The 17,541-nt window shown below is 38.0% G+C and overlaps 2 protein-coding genes across 2 annotated transcripts; one reads left to right on the top strand and one right to left on the bottom strand.

Moving 5' to 3' along the window:
* The first annotated feature begins 1,115 nt into the window (after nucleotides 1–1,115).
* LOC145229969 (adhesion G-protein coupled receptor G2-like) lies at nucleotides 1,116–17,468 on the top strand. The gene is made up of 20 exons (XM_080095318.1): nucleotides 1,116–1,221; nucleotides 2,775–2,834; nucleotides 4,280–4,387; nucleotides 5,188–5,313; nucleotides 8,062–8,184; nucleotides 8,350–8,517; nucleotides 8,682–8,870; nucleotides 9,800–9,886; nucleotides 10,409–10,545; nucleotides 10,790–10,942; nucleotides 11,080–11,277; nucleotides 11,567–11,824; nucleotides 12,308–12,436; nucleotides 13,228–13,365; nucleotides 13,445–13,554; nucleotides 14,268–14,475; nucleotides 15,069–15,210; nucleotides 15,924–16,087; nucleotides 16,678–16,848; nucleotides 16,993–17,468. Exons 4-20 carry the CDS (start codon nucleotides 5,190–5,192, stop codon nucleotides 17,182–17,184), a joined length of 2,691 nt encoding a protein of 896 aa, XP_079951444.1. The 5' UTR covers nucleotides 1,116–1,221; nucleotides 2,775–2,834; nucleotides 4,280–4,387; nucleotides 5,188–5,189; the 3' UTR covers nucleotides 17,185–17,468.
* On the bottom strand, nucleotides 5,733–7,787 carry LOC145227958 (zinc finger BED domain-containing protein 5-like). Its single transcript, XM_080092918.1, has 2 exons — nucleotides 7,708–7,787; nucleotides 5,733–7,606 (listed from the first exon to the last, which is right to left on the bottom strand). The coding sequence occupies exons 1-2, from the start codon at nucleotides 7,785–7,787 to the stop codon at nucleotides 5,782–5,784; spliced, it is 1,905 nt and encodes a 634-aa protein (XP_079949044.1). The 3' UTR covers nucleotides 5,733–5,781.
* Nucleotides 17,469–17,541: the final 73 nt, after the last annotated feature.

Raw genomic sequence — 17,541 nt, forward strand, 5'->3', positions numbered from 1 at the left:
AGCCTTTAAGCCAGTGGTTCCCAACCGGGGAAGAATTCCCCCCTAGGGAGGAATTTTATGAGTTCAGGGGAGGAATTTAATAAAAACTTTAAAAAAATTACATTGGAAATGTTACGGAATATTTTTGTACCGTATTCACTCAATTGTAAGCCGCGGCCTATATTGTTTTTTTAGCTGTCGTTTGTGCGGCTTATAATCGAGGGCGGCTTACATTTTAATTTTATACCGAAATTCTTTCTATATTCCAATGTTTTAAACTATTTGGGGTTCAAAACATGTATGCATGTACAGATTATACGTCAACAAACTTTCTGTTGAGTACAGTTATCAACGTAACTAACGGATATGGGCAAATAGTTATACCTTATAACAACAGAAAGATGTATTGAGAAACAATAGTATCAAAAATTCCAGCGTGCGGCTTACATTTGAAGGCGGCTTAAATTATTTTTTTAAAACCTCAACATGCGGCTTATAATCGAGAGCGGCTTACAATCGAGTAAATACGACATAAGGGATGTCCATTATAATTTGGAACCGGTTGTAAACGATTCTAAAAAGGACACCCTTAATTATCTAAAATGGACACACTTAATTTTTTATGTTTTATTTGTTTTCCTTCTTATGGGGAGGAATGAACAGTTCGAAAATGGGCAACGGGAGGAATTTAACAAAAAAGGTTGGGAACCACTGCTTTAAGCCAAATTTGGATTACTGAAGTGACTGTGGTTTAGTACAGTTAATCCAGGGGTTCCCAACCGGTGGTACGCGTACCACTAGTGGTACGCGAAGGTTTTTCAAGTGGTACGCGAGTAGCTTCCGTTTTTTCACAAAAACCTGGATTCACAACTTTATATTTTGTTTATCTGGTTTTGTTTACAATTTTTTTCCTGATCCCTATTGTTACTGTTACGTAACTATTCCTGTTGTTTCGTATCATTACGATCTTCAAAATACAGGTCATGTCAATTTTTAACAAGAAGCACAGTTGCTTTGAAAAGCCGTGCAACGCTGTGGGACAGTGGGCGTTAATTTTGTCAAATGATTGCTCTTGATAGATACTGTTTTATAGCTTAAGCTACAAATAGCGTTTGATTCGATCAAATTAGTTGTTCTGCAGGAAGTGGTACGCGTGGCAGTACAGAGCGTCCAAGTGGTACGAGATCGTAAAAAGGTTGGGAACCCCTGAGTTAATCAATCAACTAAGAAATATTGTTTCCTGTAAGTATTTCTTCCTAGCTTTTGTTGCATATTTCTAAAACACTAACATAGATCAGGTAGCTTTTTATCAATTCATTTAGACATTTTATATTGATCATAACAATAACTATTGTTATGCTTTCGGCCGTGGGGCAATCCTTGCATTTGTAAATATCCTCATTTTGCATATACATGAACTGCAATATACATGAACTGCAAAACATGAACTGCAAAGAACCTATTGGGCGATCGGGTCATTCTCATCATTGTTCTGCAAGCATTATGGAAATATTTAAGGTGAAAAGGTTAACGAACTTTGCTTATAAGGCCACGTTATGCTGGTAACAATAGGTTACTGTGTCTTGTTGCAATAATTTACGCTTTACATGCCTTTAGGTTTTAATCTAGGTGTTAGAAACCCTTTTTAAAACACCGCGTGTCAAGTTATGCCAAAATGGTAATAATGCTTCGCGTGCCAAAACTTGTATGCTATACTACTGGTTAATTTTTCTGTGTAATAAATGTGGAAGCTGTAATTTAAGGCTATTATATCTTAAAGAACTAAAAAAAACAATGTATTAGATTAAATGAAATCAAAAAAGCACAAAATCATAAAATAAATGCTTTGGCGTGCCATATGCAAATGAGCACGCGTGGTCGAAGTTGTCTACCTGTGCTCTAAACCAGTGCTTTTTCAACCGGGTGTATAGTACACCCCAGGGTGTACCATAATTTTTAAAGGGTGTACCACTTTGATGGGGTGTACTGGGGTGTACCAGATACAAAATATAATAAACCTATGACTAGGTATCACAATAGGCAAGTTTCAGTTTAACAGACTGACTGGAGTGTACAATATATGGCACAACGTGCATATCAAGTGTACGTAGATTTTAAGCTACAACTCTATTTGTGACGTCATAGTTTAACATTTCACTTCATAATCGATGGCAATGGTAGTTCTTTTTGAAGTAGAAAGTGGATTATGGCTTGTTGGTATTTTGCTCATCATTATTTCTGTTAGGACCACAGAATCAGTGTGTTACAGGGTTGAATAATTTTTTCACTGGGGTGTACAAATTTTGAGTGAACGTTTAAAGGGTGTACCGCTTCAAAAAAGGTTGACAAGCATTGCTCTAAACTTATTGTTCACTTTATGACCGTTACATGACACATGAACCTGTATAAGGGACCGGTTGTGGGTTTTTTCCACTGTTTACCTGTTGCACTATGCAACGTTTTGAAACAATGCGCTACCTTTGGTTAGCCTTACTTTGACTAGAAGTCCATACTTTAAGTCACGTTTCGTCTTCACGGCTTATTTTTGTCCTTTCTAGAATTTAAATCTGCTTAGAAGCCTGCCGCATAAGAATGAACAAAAGTTACGATGCGACTATAAACTTATGCTTGTGCTAATAAGTTGTGAAGCCTTAAAAGTGTTTTTTATATATTAGCTTGAGTGTTACACAAAAATGAAAGCAGCTTTGGTTGTATTTGTTTTTGTGACCACGTTATGGGGTAAGAAATTGCCTTTTAGTTTAAAGATCCTGTTCTTTAATATTATTTTGATTCAGTGTTAAAGTGCAACGGACAGTGTGAAGTCGATGTTACTACGCCTTATGGGATTCAGCCACGTAAGTAAATACTGGGGGGTACAATAAAATCATTGCACACATTAAATGTACTTGTTGTGCTTGTTTGTTTGTGAAATTGTCTTTAGTTTATTGTCTCTTTGTAGCCTCTATATCAGGGGTGGGCAAACTTTTCAGTGCAAGGGCCGCATTCAAAAGTTCTAAATTTCAGGGGGCCGCATGGTAACCCAAAATATTAACATAGTATGTTTCCAGCAAAATAAAAATACGTTTGTTGCCACTCCATTAATCGTGCAAACATTGAAACGCATCAATTGTATTTTTATAAACGAACAGGCATTTATTGCAACATAGGCTGCACTACGTGTTTTTGTTAATTAAGTTCCTTTTGTACTCATCTTTAGGTGTTGTGCGGGTGACGATTTTATAGCCGTGTTTAATGTCCGTTTGCAAAGTACTGCAACGGCCTAAACTTGATCCAAGGTGAACAAAGTTTTGGTGGCAACAGTGTAAAGTGGGCTGCATTTGAAACCGTAAATAGTTTTTACTTTTATTCCACACCGTAACAAATTGCCAAAATCTAAATCGTTTTTAAAATTGCTCATTCTGCAAATCGTCTATTCAGCACGTAGATGTGTACTAAAGACCTTAACCAAACGTCCAAAACTGAACTAGGAAATTGTGACTATTTGCAAAGTAACGTGGCAGAAACAACAGGCTGCAGCACGTTAAAAATATCTGTTTAGTCCCAAAGTATGGTACGGGAACAGATACTGCATCTGGTATAGGTATCAGCAAGTCGCACTCCGGTATCTTTTAAAACTCTACGCCTATGCTCATGATACTATTTAGCGGTGCTCAGTAAGCCTTTTTTTTCAAATTTACTAACGTTTGGCGGGCCGCATGAGATCCTTTGCCGGGCCGCATGCGGCCCGCGGGCCGTAGTTTGCCCACCCCTGCTCTATATCAAGGGTTCCCAACCAGTGGTACGCGAAGGTTTTTCAGGTGGTACGCAAGTAGCTTCCCGATCGGTGGACAGTAAACAAACACAAAAATCTCATAAATTTAGTTGTGGTGCTTTAGTGTTATTTTAGTGGGCCAATATTCTTCTTCTGAATAAAATATGATTCGATCAAATTAGTTGTTCTGCAAGAAGTGGTTCGCGTGGCAGTACAGAGCGTCCAAGTGGTACGAGATCGTAAAAAGGTTGGGAACCCCTGCTCTATATAATAAAAATGTGAAAAATTTACATAAACAATGTCGATTTAACAAAACGAATCAACTATTTTGTTCAAGAAAAACAAATTAAACAGTGTTTTGTGGAGCTCACTTTAAAAACAGTGATTTTTAAGTCCCTGTTTTGGAGGGCTTACATACGTATGTTTTGCAAATGAATTTGTATAGTATTTTTATGTATATTATAGAGCTCTTTTATCTTCATATTCGATTTTCTGTAGTTATATCCGTAACTATACCCGATATTTTAGCTCCTGGATTTGTGCCTCCAACATGCGACCCCAATGCTCATATCATATCATGGCCTGTTTGGTGTGAATGCAATTACGGTTATGTTGGCAATGGAACATTTTGTACAGGTACGGACCTCTGTGTAAATCGTTGTACGATGCTTAAAACATGTTACTACTAAAATAGGAATCGGCATTAGTACAACAAGACAATGGCATCTGGTTGCTTTTTACTTGTTATTTAGGTTTGTGTTGCGTTAAAAGAAATTTGGCAGTACACATGAAGGAGCAAATAACACATAACTAATATACATAAAGAATGAAAAGACATGAAATTCGCAATAAGTATTTTTTAAATATTTTTGTTATGTCTAGTTTCCGATAAAACAGGAGGTTCGTCGAGAGGCTATCGGCATCTTGAACCCAACTAAAATTTTAAAATTGCGACAGCAACTCACCAAAACAAAGTTTTTTTCTCCAAATTATCACTTTTTTGCTTTTCTTTCGAGTTTTAATGCATGATTCCAAATTCTATGCAAACCGAAAACTAGAAAATTTGTGTAGCAACCAAATAGACGCTCTTTTATCAGTATTTTCATATGCCCTAACCTATAAGACGCAAGGATATAGCCTTACCGTTTCCGATTTATATTTCCGGATTATATATTGGGTAGGGGGGCCGGGGGTGTCTAGAACCCACTAAAAGGTAGAAAATTCTGGCAGCAACCCACTTAAAAACTGATCGTTTTGAATATTTTTATTTCTCACGTTTGAAAGCAAGAGCAAGCCATTTTTCCGCAGTATTTTTAGTTCGAGTTTTAATGTGATTTTTTCGATTCCTAATTATAACAATTAGAGGTTTAACATCGAGTTTTAAATAAACAATGCATGGGAAAAATTCTTATTAATAACACGTATCTGTGTTTTAGATATGGATGAATGCGTTGTCTGTCCCGACTACGTGTGTCCTGTTGGCGCAATTTGCAAAAACACCATTGGCTCGTATAACTGCAGTTGTCCTGAAGGTTTTGCATCGAACGGCTCTTACTGTACAGGTAAATAAACTGATTGTTTTAAAAACCAAACTTTTCTGGAGAAGAGGCCGGTTTTATTTAGTTTAACTTTGTTGTTTGCATATTTAGTGACTATAAAGTAGCGATTTTTGTGTGGTTTTAAATATAAAGCGTTGCTTCGCTTTTACAAAATGGATAACAAATGCGACTATATCGGGGGCTTAAACCTTGTAAAATAAGCGTTGATAGTTACAACAGTGATGTACGTAAGGTGCCTTACCTATGTGGGATAAAGCTTTAAGCCAGGAAAAGTAACTGTGAAGCTCAAGTGCCCAACTATCTATTGCAGTGGTTCCCAACCTTTTTGTGGTCGCGTACCACTTGAAGGCAACGCATTGTTGCCGCGTACCACTTGTTTTTAGAAACGTATTTTCGAGAAGATAACTTTTTTATTTCCCGAATCGACTAATGAAAATGTAACGAAGAAGTAAAAATGAAGAAAAGATAAATTTAATGAGCAATCTGTATTTGTTTACCTTCTACAAGTCGATCGATGCGGGGCACAACTTTGCTTACTGCACATAGGAAATCGTGGCCGGGGGAAGTAAGGCGGTTACGACTCTTCGGCTTGATATTCATCATTAAAGAGAATCCCTGCTCGCACTCCCACGTAGAGGGGAATATTAGTAACTGGGGTATAGCGCGACCGGCTAATGTGGGATACGAGGCCATATTCAGCCAAAAAACTGTAGGATAATATTCCTTGTGCATTGCCTGTGTAGTGTCGTCAGCCTGAATATCGATGAGCTGCTCTTGCTCCCCAGTTCCAACAGGTAGATCGGCTGGGTCCACAGAAAATGGATTAGTGATGTAGGGACAGCAATCCACATCCGGGAAGTAATGAGTAAGCTCAGCTTTTAGTACCGTGAGGTGGCATAATATCTCATCATCACTTTGGCCATTGTATCCTCCTGGAAGATTACTAAGTAGTTCGAACATTCCATAGCGCTTGTTTTTTACGTTATTTGACCAAAGTTCCAGCTTGCGCACAAATGCCCGTAGCCTTGAAATAAACTGAGTGACAGTGCAGGCAGTTCCTTGTATTGATAGGTTCAGGTGGTTGATGACCCCAAAAATATCAGAGAGGTAAGCCAAACTTACGATAAACATTTTATCCTCAAAGTCTTTTTGAAATTCATGGCCCTTTTGTTTGAAAAAAACGTCTAATTCTTCTTTCAGTTCGAAAAGGCGTCTCGTCGCGTTGCCTCGGGAAAGCCAACGCACCTCCGTATAGTAAAGGAGACAAGTGTGTTGAGAGCCCAGATCTTCGCAGAGCAGTTTTAACAATCGAGTATTCAAGGCAGACGTTTTCACTGCATTAACCATTTTTACAACCCGGTTTAAACAGGCTAACAAATTTGGCAGCAGCACTTTAGCGGAAAGGGCGAATCTGTGTATAAAACAATGGACAAAGATGACGTTTGGCGACACAGCTTTTGCATGAGCTTGAAATCCGGATTTACGGCCAAGCATAGCCGGAGCCCCATCAGTCGTGCAGCCAACCAACTTTCCCCACTCTAGTTCATTCCGCTTGAAAAAGTCGTTCAAAACATTAAAAATATCCACTCCTTTGGTTGTGCCTGACAAGTTCTGACTTAACCGTAATTCGGTATTTACCTTGTCTTGTTGAGTGTATCGGACATGTACCAGTAACTGAGCGCAATTGGTGACATCCGTGGATTCGTCAAGTTGAATTGCAAACCCATACTTTGAAGATCTCACTGCTGCAACAATTTGGTCGGCAATGTCGATCAACATTTCCTCAATACGACGCTTCACAGTGTTATTAGACAGGGACACACTGGACAACTTGGCCTCCGCCTCCACCCCGATCACGTTTCGAATCACGATTTTCGCCGCTGGCATAATTAGAGACTCAGCAACTGTATGCGCCTTCATGTTTTGGGCGACCAGGAGGGAAACTTCAAATGAAGCTTTTACATTCCCAGAGCTGCTCTGGTACACGGCGCCTGTTTTATCAATGCGTTGTTGTTTAGCTTTTTCTGCAAGGCGCTGAAAGTAGCTAAGATCTTGGTCCTTTTTTGTAGGATGGTTTGTTTCAAGATGCCGCTTGAGCAGACTTGGTTTCATGGCACTATTCGAGAGCGTCTTCATGCAAACCATGCACTGCGGGAGAACCTCGCCTCTGTGTTCAATTTCTACGAATCCATATTTTAGATAACCCGTGTCATATTTCGCGTCGACATTTTTCGAAATCAAATTGGTAAAACGTTTGTAACGCACTTTCTGCAGTACACTACAACTCTCAAGCACACTAATTCAACAGTTGTTACTACAGGCGCATTATCTCTACGCTTGTTATTGTTACCACGAAATAATTAGAACAAAGACATACTATTTTCTAACAATGACTACCTTACTGGTGGGACCTTAAATGAGTTAGTTGGAGCAAACATAGAAGTGACACGTAACCCGTTGGATTCAGTAACAGACATTTTGTTATCCCTTGTGATTTGTGTGCAAAAATGCGGAAATCGCAAAAAAACAAAAGGTGTTCGCGTACCACCTGGAGTGCCGTCGTGTACCACTAGTGGTACGCGTACCACCGGTTGGGAAACCCTGATCTATTGCAACTGTTTGATGTTGTAAGTGGGCCTGAAATTGGGCCTCGAATCGAAAGTAAAAGCCCGAACTCGACCCAAAAAGGCTAAACTGGCTTACAATACTATATTGAAATGGGAAAAATATGTTGTTCTTTTGCCTTTATAGATATAGATGAGTGTATGACTCGATCTGACAATTGCTCAGCCAATGCGACCTGCACCAACCTACCGGGAAATTACTCTTGCACATGCAATCAAGGTTACATCGGAAATGGACATGTTTGCATTGGTCAGTTGCTAATACAAACAGCCTTTGTTACCCAAGGTGTTCAAACAACAAAGTCCAAACAGTATTTCTTGTGTCTCTCAGATTATTTGGTCAAGTAGCATACTTTAACGTTTTGATATTTATGGCGAATGGTTTAAAAATCCGACTGATTGCTTTTCTTTGTAGTGGATCCTTGCACAACTAAAACCTGTGGAATAAATGCAAGTTGCAAACTGAAATCACAAAACGGGCAAATCATTAATTCCACTGAGGTGGTAAACCCAAACGCAATTCGCACAAAGTGTGTCTGTGATCCCGGTCTGGGTGGAAGCCCCTCAATACAATGCACTGCTGGTAAGGGTATCACTGTTCCTACGAAATATCACATGATATTATATATACTATATAGAGAGTCTGACATCTGGCATAAAAAACTAATCGGGGTGTACAAGAAAGGGTTTTATTCGAAACTCTTGAAAAAAAAGAAAACCACTTAAACATTTTGATTTTTTCCCAAGGCATCCCGAACCCGTGTACGAATAAAACATGCGCGGAAAACGCAACGTGTGTGCCGACGTTCCAAGGGCATTCTATGCAATACACCGACAAAGATTCAATGATTTATGGATACGAACCAAATGCTACTATCATCGCATCCTGTCGATGTGACTATTCGTATATCGGCGACGGGAACGTTTACTGCGCTGGTGAGAGTCAGTCTGTTCATGTAAAGTAATATGTATATATACACATATATTTCGCCCTCGTGGCATCATCCACTCCCAATTTCAATAAAAATATGATTTATCATTTTTATCCACTATAAACTGTTGTTTTGACCCCCCAATACTGTTTTTTTTTCACATAACTAGGTGATTTGCATTCTAGCAAAAACACTGTTAATATAATAGAACAAAAAAATAGGATTTTTCAAACGGTTTCCAAATTTCTTTTCGCTTATCGGTAAAGCAAAATTCAACCAATAAATGAACCAGAGTTGCAAGTCGGGCCGGGCTTTTCGGGCCGGGTTCGGGTTCGGGCCGGGTTCGGGCTTAGGTATTTGTGAGAAAACGGGCTTAAAACGGGCCTGACTTTACGTTCCGTGTCCGCCATTTAAAAAAACAAAATAAAATCACTCGGCTAAGAAACTCTGGCTTTGACCTAATGCCCACTCTACTCTAAAACGTATTGTTTACCCCATGGTCTACTATTGATCATTGTATTTGTTGTCTATCTCTTTTTTCTTTCTCATCCTGTCAATCAAAATTTCGGGCCTAAACGGGCTTCGCAAAAACGTTTCGGGTTCGGGCCGGGCTTCGGGCTCATACTTTCGGGTTCGGGCCGGGTTCGGGCTCAGATTTCGGGCCCGCTTGCAACTCTAAAAAATGAACTAATATAACTATGTTTGGCAATTTGGTTAAAATTAAACCTAGTTCCTCCTCATAGTTATTCTTTTTCTTCTAAACCCACCAGTTGCTAAACCGTAGCAGAAACTCTGGCTTTATTGTAAAAAAAATATTGTAACATCTCTAAATTGGCTTACTGTAAAACTGAAAAATTGTTTACCGTTGGCTGTGTAATTTATCGAGAACAGTTGAACCATATGAACTAACCAAAGTTGCCGTTTTTGTTTTAGCTGCCTGCGAATTTTCATATCCCTACATATTTCCTTCCACTCTGTATCCACAAATCGCATATTCGATTGAAGTTTGTTCGGTTGGAGGTAAGCGCAAAAAAAGTCTTGACCTGGGAACTACAACCAGCTGTCAGAAAACATTCCATTTATATTAAACGATATTTAAAGTTTTGTCATTTAACAACTTTGAAATAGTTAGCTCTGCAATGTTGTACCCTTGCACAGACATAACAAGACTAAAAGTAAAGTGATGCTTGGATAAGTAAGCTAGCCCTGATCCTTTTAATAAAACAACATTGTCCTAAACATTTTATGTATAAGTATCAAGCCAATAAATAATAAGTTTATTGTGAGCCAGTTTCCTCTGTGGTTTATGCCAGTTGTGGCATCGAACAGAATAGGTGAGGCATGGCTATTTGCCTATTACTCTAAAAAAAACTGGAGTGTCGATAGACGACTATTCTAGCCAACACGGCCTATATCTCGTCACCAGCTGCTCTGATGAGACCTTTTGGGTCGAAACTGTGTGCATTGTCTACAGCTCGTTATTGAACCGTTTTTTAGGATTGTTTACGTACACATTACTAAATTTCAGGTCTATGTTTGCAGGACACCCGATAGCGACAGCTCAATGCGGAGTAAAATATTACATCGGCCAAATGGGCCAACCTCAGGCGTATTATGACTTTATTGAATTTACTGAGATACCTTGTAATAACCAAAGCATTACTGTGTTGGTGTCACAGGTAGGTTTGAAAACAAACATCTTGCAGCGACAAATTTTTATTTTATGTGTACACTTTTTTGATTTTTTTAATCCTTTTTAATTTTTAAAGTATTTAAGTTTCTTAAATAGTTTATTTCATATGGCAAGGCAAGGCTCCGTATAACGCCTTCAAAAAGCCTTGTTTACGATGATTCGTTTACTTCAATCCTTGTATGGCCCAGAACCTGCAATAAACTGTTTAATTTTGTTTTTTTTTCGTTTAGGTACCTGTCACCCAGCTCAATTCATCTGAACTTCAAACAGTTTTAACTGTACTTGACGTCAAAACCCTCAACTTATCCAACTTGTGTTACGTTGATATTTCAGCAACCACTAATTTTATCAACGATGTCGCTGCAAACGCCACAAACATACAGGTGACGGTAGAAAATCGACTGTAAATTAGTTAATTTTTTGAAAGAACATGTAATTAAACCGAAACTGTCTTTTAATTAACGACGACGCCTAGAACAAATCACCCAGTTTTCCTTTTTAACACTTTTGTCGTGAACAGGTGACGCAGGTGTCCTTTACACGGATCATCAGCATTGCCGATCACGTGACCGCCTTCTTCGACATGCAATTGACCAATCAGAGCGCAGGGCTGGCGGAAGCTGACCTTGTCATGTCCTTGACAACTCTTGCATACCGTGTACCACTTCCACATGGACGTAGCAGTTTAATTGTCAGCACATCCACGATTGAGGCAAAGGTAGATGTTTGTATAAATTGGTTTCCAAATTACTCAATTTTTAGGATTGTTAAATATATGCACATATTTTTGTTGTTTACGTTATTTAATGACTATATTGAGATCGACATTATTTAACCATTTAAGCAATGACCAGCCAAAAGGGTAGAATTTAGGGATTTATAAAAAATATAGAAATGCCCAAGTTTCGTAATACTGCTTTACATTACAAATGTTTTTAGCTGCACAATAATCTACATTTCGACCAACTAATCAAAGTGAAATATAATACCAACATTTTTTCTATTAGATAACGGACCAGCTTAACCCAATGCAAAACCTTTACTACAGTCCAATCGTTCTGAGTTTGCAAAGCCCAAACTCGTACATCCCGTCGCAACCAGTGTCGATCTCAATACCGCTAGAGGCGTTACTTGCTGCCGAGCAAACTGTCACAGTTGGCCGAATGAGGCGTAAGAGAGCATTGAATAACATAACAGCAGTGAGGGCTGTGTTTTTGCTGCACAGAAATAGTACGTTGTTTCCGACAAAAGAAAAGGCGGACTGGGTAAGTTATCATTGTTGGTTGATTGGTCTGTGTTTTTTTGTGTGACAAGTGCAATTTTTTTAAAAACATGTCAAAAACGCTTATGTATGTAGTAGCCCAAATACATTTTATTGACAATCGCTGTTGTCATCATTATTTTGAAATATATTTACCATGTATTATAGCTTTTTGGTGATTTTGTTTTTATTTAAAGTAATTAAATTATTTAAATCCGTGTGTAGTGTTCCTAGTTTAAACACCCAAGTGTCAAAAAAATATTTGCTATTTATTGTGCAGCATTTTTACCCTGGCAAATCGATAATTAAATTTCTGTACAAAGAAACATTGCCAAGAAGGTATCTAACTTTATTGTAAAATTATCCAAAAAGGGCCGCCATCCCACAAGAAAAAATGAATAGACTCCCGGACAAAATAAGGGTTAAAGGCGCCAAACAAAAGTCTATGTTTCGTGAATATGGTTAAACATGAAACCTTTCGCTTCAGATCGTTTCTGGTGACGTGGGAAGTTTCAACAAATCAGCAATTGTGTCAAATCTTCGTGACACCGTAAACGTCACACGCAACAACATAAACAAAACGGCTGGAAAATCTCAAAATGATTCTACGTTGACGGTAAGCGGAAAATTAGGTCAAGCAGAAAAAGGGTAGAGCTACTAACACCCATACGTTTCGCCTGATCCAAAAATGCTTAATTTTGAAACGGTATATCTCAAAAAATGCTAACGGTTAGGGCTATTAGGGTTGGGGTAAGGTATTATCACTTAAAATTCAATAAAACTAACCCAAAAAATTAGTTACTAATGTAAAAGTTTTCTGTATATATTTCCCAACCCCACCCATTTATTGTCGCTAAATAAATAATTCAACTCTTTACGCAACCTATCGAAACTTAAGCACTTTGGGAAAAAGATCCATGTCAGGTTAGAGAAAACATATTTATGGAACATATCTAAGTTCGATTCAAATGTTATCGCGAAACTATAGAAAAATTTACAAAATAGAAAAGCACTTACTAACACTGATTGCTTAAAATTAGAGTGACAAGTTAGTAATCGCAATTTCGTAGAATTGCTTTTGTATCAAAATTTTTGAGTTATTTTCAAGTGTTGAACATAATTTCAGGCTTAATGAAAATGCTATTTTGTCCAACAATAAGAAAAAAACGGTCGCAGCACTCATGAAAATTATTGCCATAATCTAGGGTTAAAGAAAGATAATGCCGTATTTGATTAAACAAGTTTGCGCTCGCTGAAAAACTCTTTCTGCGCAGCTGTCTGTAACTTGAAATGTAGTGCCCAACCCCTTTAAATTTTGTCTAAAAAATGCCTACCTGTACACGTATTAAAAGCAAAGCGTATATTTATTAGTAGGGGAGTTGCTAACACGAAAGCTTTGTTTTTCAGGCGCAATATGTGAACGAAACTTGTGTTTTCTGGAACTTTTCAACGCAAAGTTGGTCAACTGAAGGATGTTGTCTTGAACCAAACACGAATCCACCACTTTGCAAATGTAACCACCTCACCAATTTTGCTGTACTCATGGTAAGGAATAAACAACTGACCAAATCATAGATCCTTTAACTAATAGTGATAATAGCCAAATCGAAATGATTTTTTGCAGTCTATCTACCCTATTCCTGCCAGTATTCCTCAACAGGTGGTCAGCATAGTTGGATGTAGTATTTCTATCGCCTCTTTAATATTCACCATCATTCTACTGGTCATTTCAAAGTGAGGATTTATTATTTATTATTTATCACGGCTAGTAAACTGGTGTTGGCTAATAAATTTACAATGGTGCATAGAATAATACTTTTACCCCCAAGAAATTGCGACAACACAAGAGAGCAATATTCCTGCCACAGTTGGACCTGGTTAATTCCGGTTTCGGCTTCAATTAGGGCTTGATCCGGGCCTGACTTTATACTCGGACATATTTATCCAGAGGTTTAGGGCTTGTACGTGTAGAAATCGTCAAAACAATAATATAGCAAATGCTCTTTGAATGCAACCTTCCGCCGAACTGCGCAAAACAATTACCAACATCTTGAAATGATAAAGAAAGCTTTGAAGAATAAACCGACACAAAAAATTGAGAAAAAAAAACGATTTTTTAGACTACAAAAAACGGACCAATTTCGGTTGGCGATTACTGTTGCGTCACTATTACGTTATAATACTTCTACCGCGCGCGCTCCTGATGGTATAATGAAGTGGTTTCACATCCCGTTTGTAGAGACGACCCCCTTGTATGAATAAAACCCCATGTACGATTACCCCTTATTCAAACTCAAAAATCCTTATTTTAAGTATTCATACACCACTATGGAACAACCCCAAGGACCATTTAAGGGTTCAAAAACTCTTAGTTTAGGAATTACTAGTTTAACAGACTTCGACATACACTATACTTGTTTTCGACAGTCTTATATTTACATTTCTAGGGAAATCCGAGACCGTAGACCGATGCGAGTTTTGATCAACATTTGTGCTAATCTCTCTGTCGTCTATCTTATATTCCTGTTCGGAATCGACGAGGTGGACGATGTTGCAGACTGCATTGTTAGTGCTACTTTACTGCACTATTTCCTACTTGTTGCCTGGTGTTGGATGGCAGTATACGGGCATCTACTGTATAAGTCAATCGTAAAGGTAGGCACCATGTTTAGTATTTTCCTGTGTTTTATTCAAATTTATTTAAAACAGTCTTTTGGTAATGCCTGCCGAAAAAATGAACTGAGAAGTGTTTTTAAGGTTGTGTGCTTCGAGAGATTCCAACTGTGTTGTAAAATACTCGTTTAGCAATTTGTCGTGTTTTGTTGTAGAGCTGCTTCATGACAAAATGCGATATGTCGTTACAACGATATAACCTCATTTTAGTAAATTAAAGTTGTTAATAAATTAGGGCATTAACAGTCTACCTAAGTCATCTACATATCAGTTAGTCAGTGGTTTCCAACCTTTTTTGACGAATGCGCCACTTTACATTTACATTCCTCACCAAATATACTACTTCGTAGATGCTAAACCATACAAATATCATTTAGAATTGGGTCTTTTATCAACTTTACAGGTTATATTCCCAGAGTTAACTGTCTTTTTTACAAACCACTTGTAAAAATTATAGCCTATTCCTTTCCTCAAGTTTTAAATTTCCTCTCCGGTTAGGAACCACTGAGTTAAGGCATCAACATAGCTTTGAACCGTTCACTTCAAGTATTACGCATCCAGTTTTGCTTTTTTAGCTTTTCGATGTTTCCTGGAAGAACTACCTCACCAAGGCGACGTTATGGTCGTACGGTTTTCCATTGGTCGTTGTTTTTGTCAACCTAACCATGAATAAAGTGCTTGCGATCCCCTCTGACGAAAGCCCAATCTGTGGACAGGGTAAGATTCTTTTAGGTCTAATATTTTTATAACTTTTGTGTCCCGTATATTGGTGGTTTTAATTGATTTGGGAGTTGGTCTCATTACTAAGCTAGTGTCTTGAAACTGACACCAAAAGTACAATGCTAATAACGAACCAAAAGCCTGAAATAAACCGAACTTTAGATTTACCGAAGTGAAGTTGAGTTTATTTCGCTTGACGAAAGAACTCATAGCGACACAATACCACAAAAACAATCACCTAGCCGGAAAATGCTGGGCAACGTTAAAACGTTTTGGAGCGCAAAACAGTAAAGGGCACAATTGGTGGATGATACCAAAACGCGCTGCAGCTACACCGTATTTAAAGCGTTATGTGTCTGCTGGGGCACACAAGAAAGTGTGGTTGGCGTATTGTGGGTAAACACGACTGGGGGAGGGACGTTGGTGGGACCAATCGAGGGGGGGTGCTTAAAAGAACTAACCACTCGTGTTAGGGAAAGAGGGTGGAGTTACGACACATCAAGCGTATTTGATTCAGGCGTAAACCCGAACACGAGAAAAAAACACTCCGGCCAGAATTGTAGATCTGTTTCTCGTCTTAAATTAAAAATAATTTTAACGTTCTATACATTTTCCACACATACATTACTATTGTTTTCTAATATCGTTGGAGCACTTTTTTTTATGACATTTATTGTTTTTTATTACTTTTGTTTCTGTTGCAATGACAGATCCACCTTTATCTTTCGCTCACACTTATCTGGCTGAAAACATGTGCTGGATTCAAGGTTACTCGCTGTACATCGCCTTTCTGCTTCCAGTTGCTTGCCTTCTATCCTTTAACATCGTTATGTTTGTGCTCGTAATACGGAGCCTCACTTGCAAAAGGGAAAAGGTTGGAAAATTAAGATTAAACACTAATCATTCAAGTCAAGATACAGGTCTAATTAGTAATTACTATAAAAAAGTAATGCTCTTTTTCAGTTTGTATCACCTAGATCTGTGGTTTCAAACCTTTATCAACGAATTCCTCACTAAACAATTTAAAATATTTTCATTCCTTCCTAATATACTACATAGTAGATGCTAAACATACAAAAATCATTGAAATTGTTTGTTTTTTTCGATTGTTTTCAAAAATTGTTTCAACTTAAAGTAAATTTCCCCCTTCGGATGAATTCCTATCCGTTTGGGAAGGACTGATTTGAATCATATCATAAATTTTGCAAGCAAAACGAATGAAACACAAATTATTTTTTACATGTTATGTGGATGAACTAAATTCCAAACTTAATCCAATTCATCACTTTTTTCCTGTAAACCAACACATTTTAGCCATCTTAAATGCTGTTTGAATTGACACACCCTTTTGAAAGCCGGTTTTTGAGAGTTATAGTACGCCAAGCCTATTGAAAGGCGTCATACCGAATCACCCGGCCACCAATGATTCACTACCAGCTAAACCTATTTTCTTCAACGTATTAGATTGCTTCCACATCAAGAAACCCATCGAATCTTGACAACTTAGCGATTGCAATGGCTATTGCCAGTACATTGGGCATGGTTTGGTTCTTTGGCTTTTTCATGATGATTTCCAGTGACCCGGTCTACTTGGCTGTAATGAGTTGGCTTTTCACTATCGTCGCCACTTTACAGGTGTGTTGTGCATGTTGGTCTCTTATAGGACTGTAAATATACTTGTTTTGTCGAAACTAACGTCCTAACTCCAACATGCCAACGTAATAGTTAAAACTTGACTCTACGAACGAAATCAATAGCTACAAAACACCCTTTTTTCAGGGCTTCTGTGTGTTTCTTTTGACTTGTGTTCGACAAGGCGACGTTAAACGGCTGTGGTGGCCTTATGTTCTCAAATACTGCTGCTGTAAGAAGGAAGAAAAGTATAAAGCTGCCTCGTCAACAACTGCCAACAACACTGGCACTGCAAAAAGCAAAAAAAGTGAAAATAGCACTACTGTTTTGACAGCCTAATTTCAAATGAGAGTGTTTGGTTTACGATCAATTACGAACTGCTGCACAATTTGTTAATCTAAAGCGATTTTTGCACGATATTTTCATATGTATTCAAGAAATATTTGCACTTTTTCAAAATAATAAAACCTGCATAAAAAAAAGTATTGTTGCACAGAAAAACATGGTCAGAAAGTTATTGTAATGACAATATTTGTGCTTTACCGTAGGGGGTTAAAAATTAATAATATCAATGTCAATTAATTTTGAACAAAACAAGCAATGTCTTTATGTTTTATGTAAGTGAATAAACTAGCTGTTTCGTACGTGTTTGTTAGTCTCATTGGATTTGTGTTTCCATAGCGATTAAGCGACATC

This window comes from Phallusia mammillata, chromosome 5, assembly GCF_965637545.1.
Source record: "Phallusia mammillata chromosome 5, kaPhaMamm4.hap1.1, whole genome shotgun sequence".
NCBI classification, from domain to species: Eukaryota; Metazoa; Chordata; class Ascidiacea; order Phlebobranchia; family Ascidiidae; genus Phallusia; species Phallusia mammillata.

Coding starts and splice junctions, on each gene's coding strand:
- LOC145227958 (XM_080092918.1), bottom strand. CDS start 7,787: ATGTCTGTTACTGAATCCAACGGGTTACGTGTCACTTCTATGTTTGCT. Junction 7,607..7,707: donor TTTAAGGTCCCACCAGTAAG/GTAGTCATTGTT, acceptor CTGTTGAATTAG/TGTGCTTGAGAGTTGTAGTG.
- LOC145229969 (XM_080095318.1), top strand. CDS start 5,190: ATGGATGAATGCGTTGTCTGTCCCGACTACGTGTGTCCTGTTGGCGCA. Junction 8,518..8,681: donor CTCAATACAATGCACTGCTG/GTAAGGGTATCA, acceptor TTTTTTCCCAAG/GCATCCCGAACCCGTGTACG. Junction 10,943..11,079: donor CAAACGCCACAAACATACAG/GTGACGGTAGAA, acceptor TGTCGTGAACAG/GTGACGCAGGTGTCCTTTAC.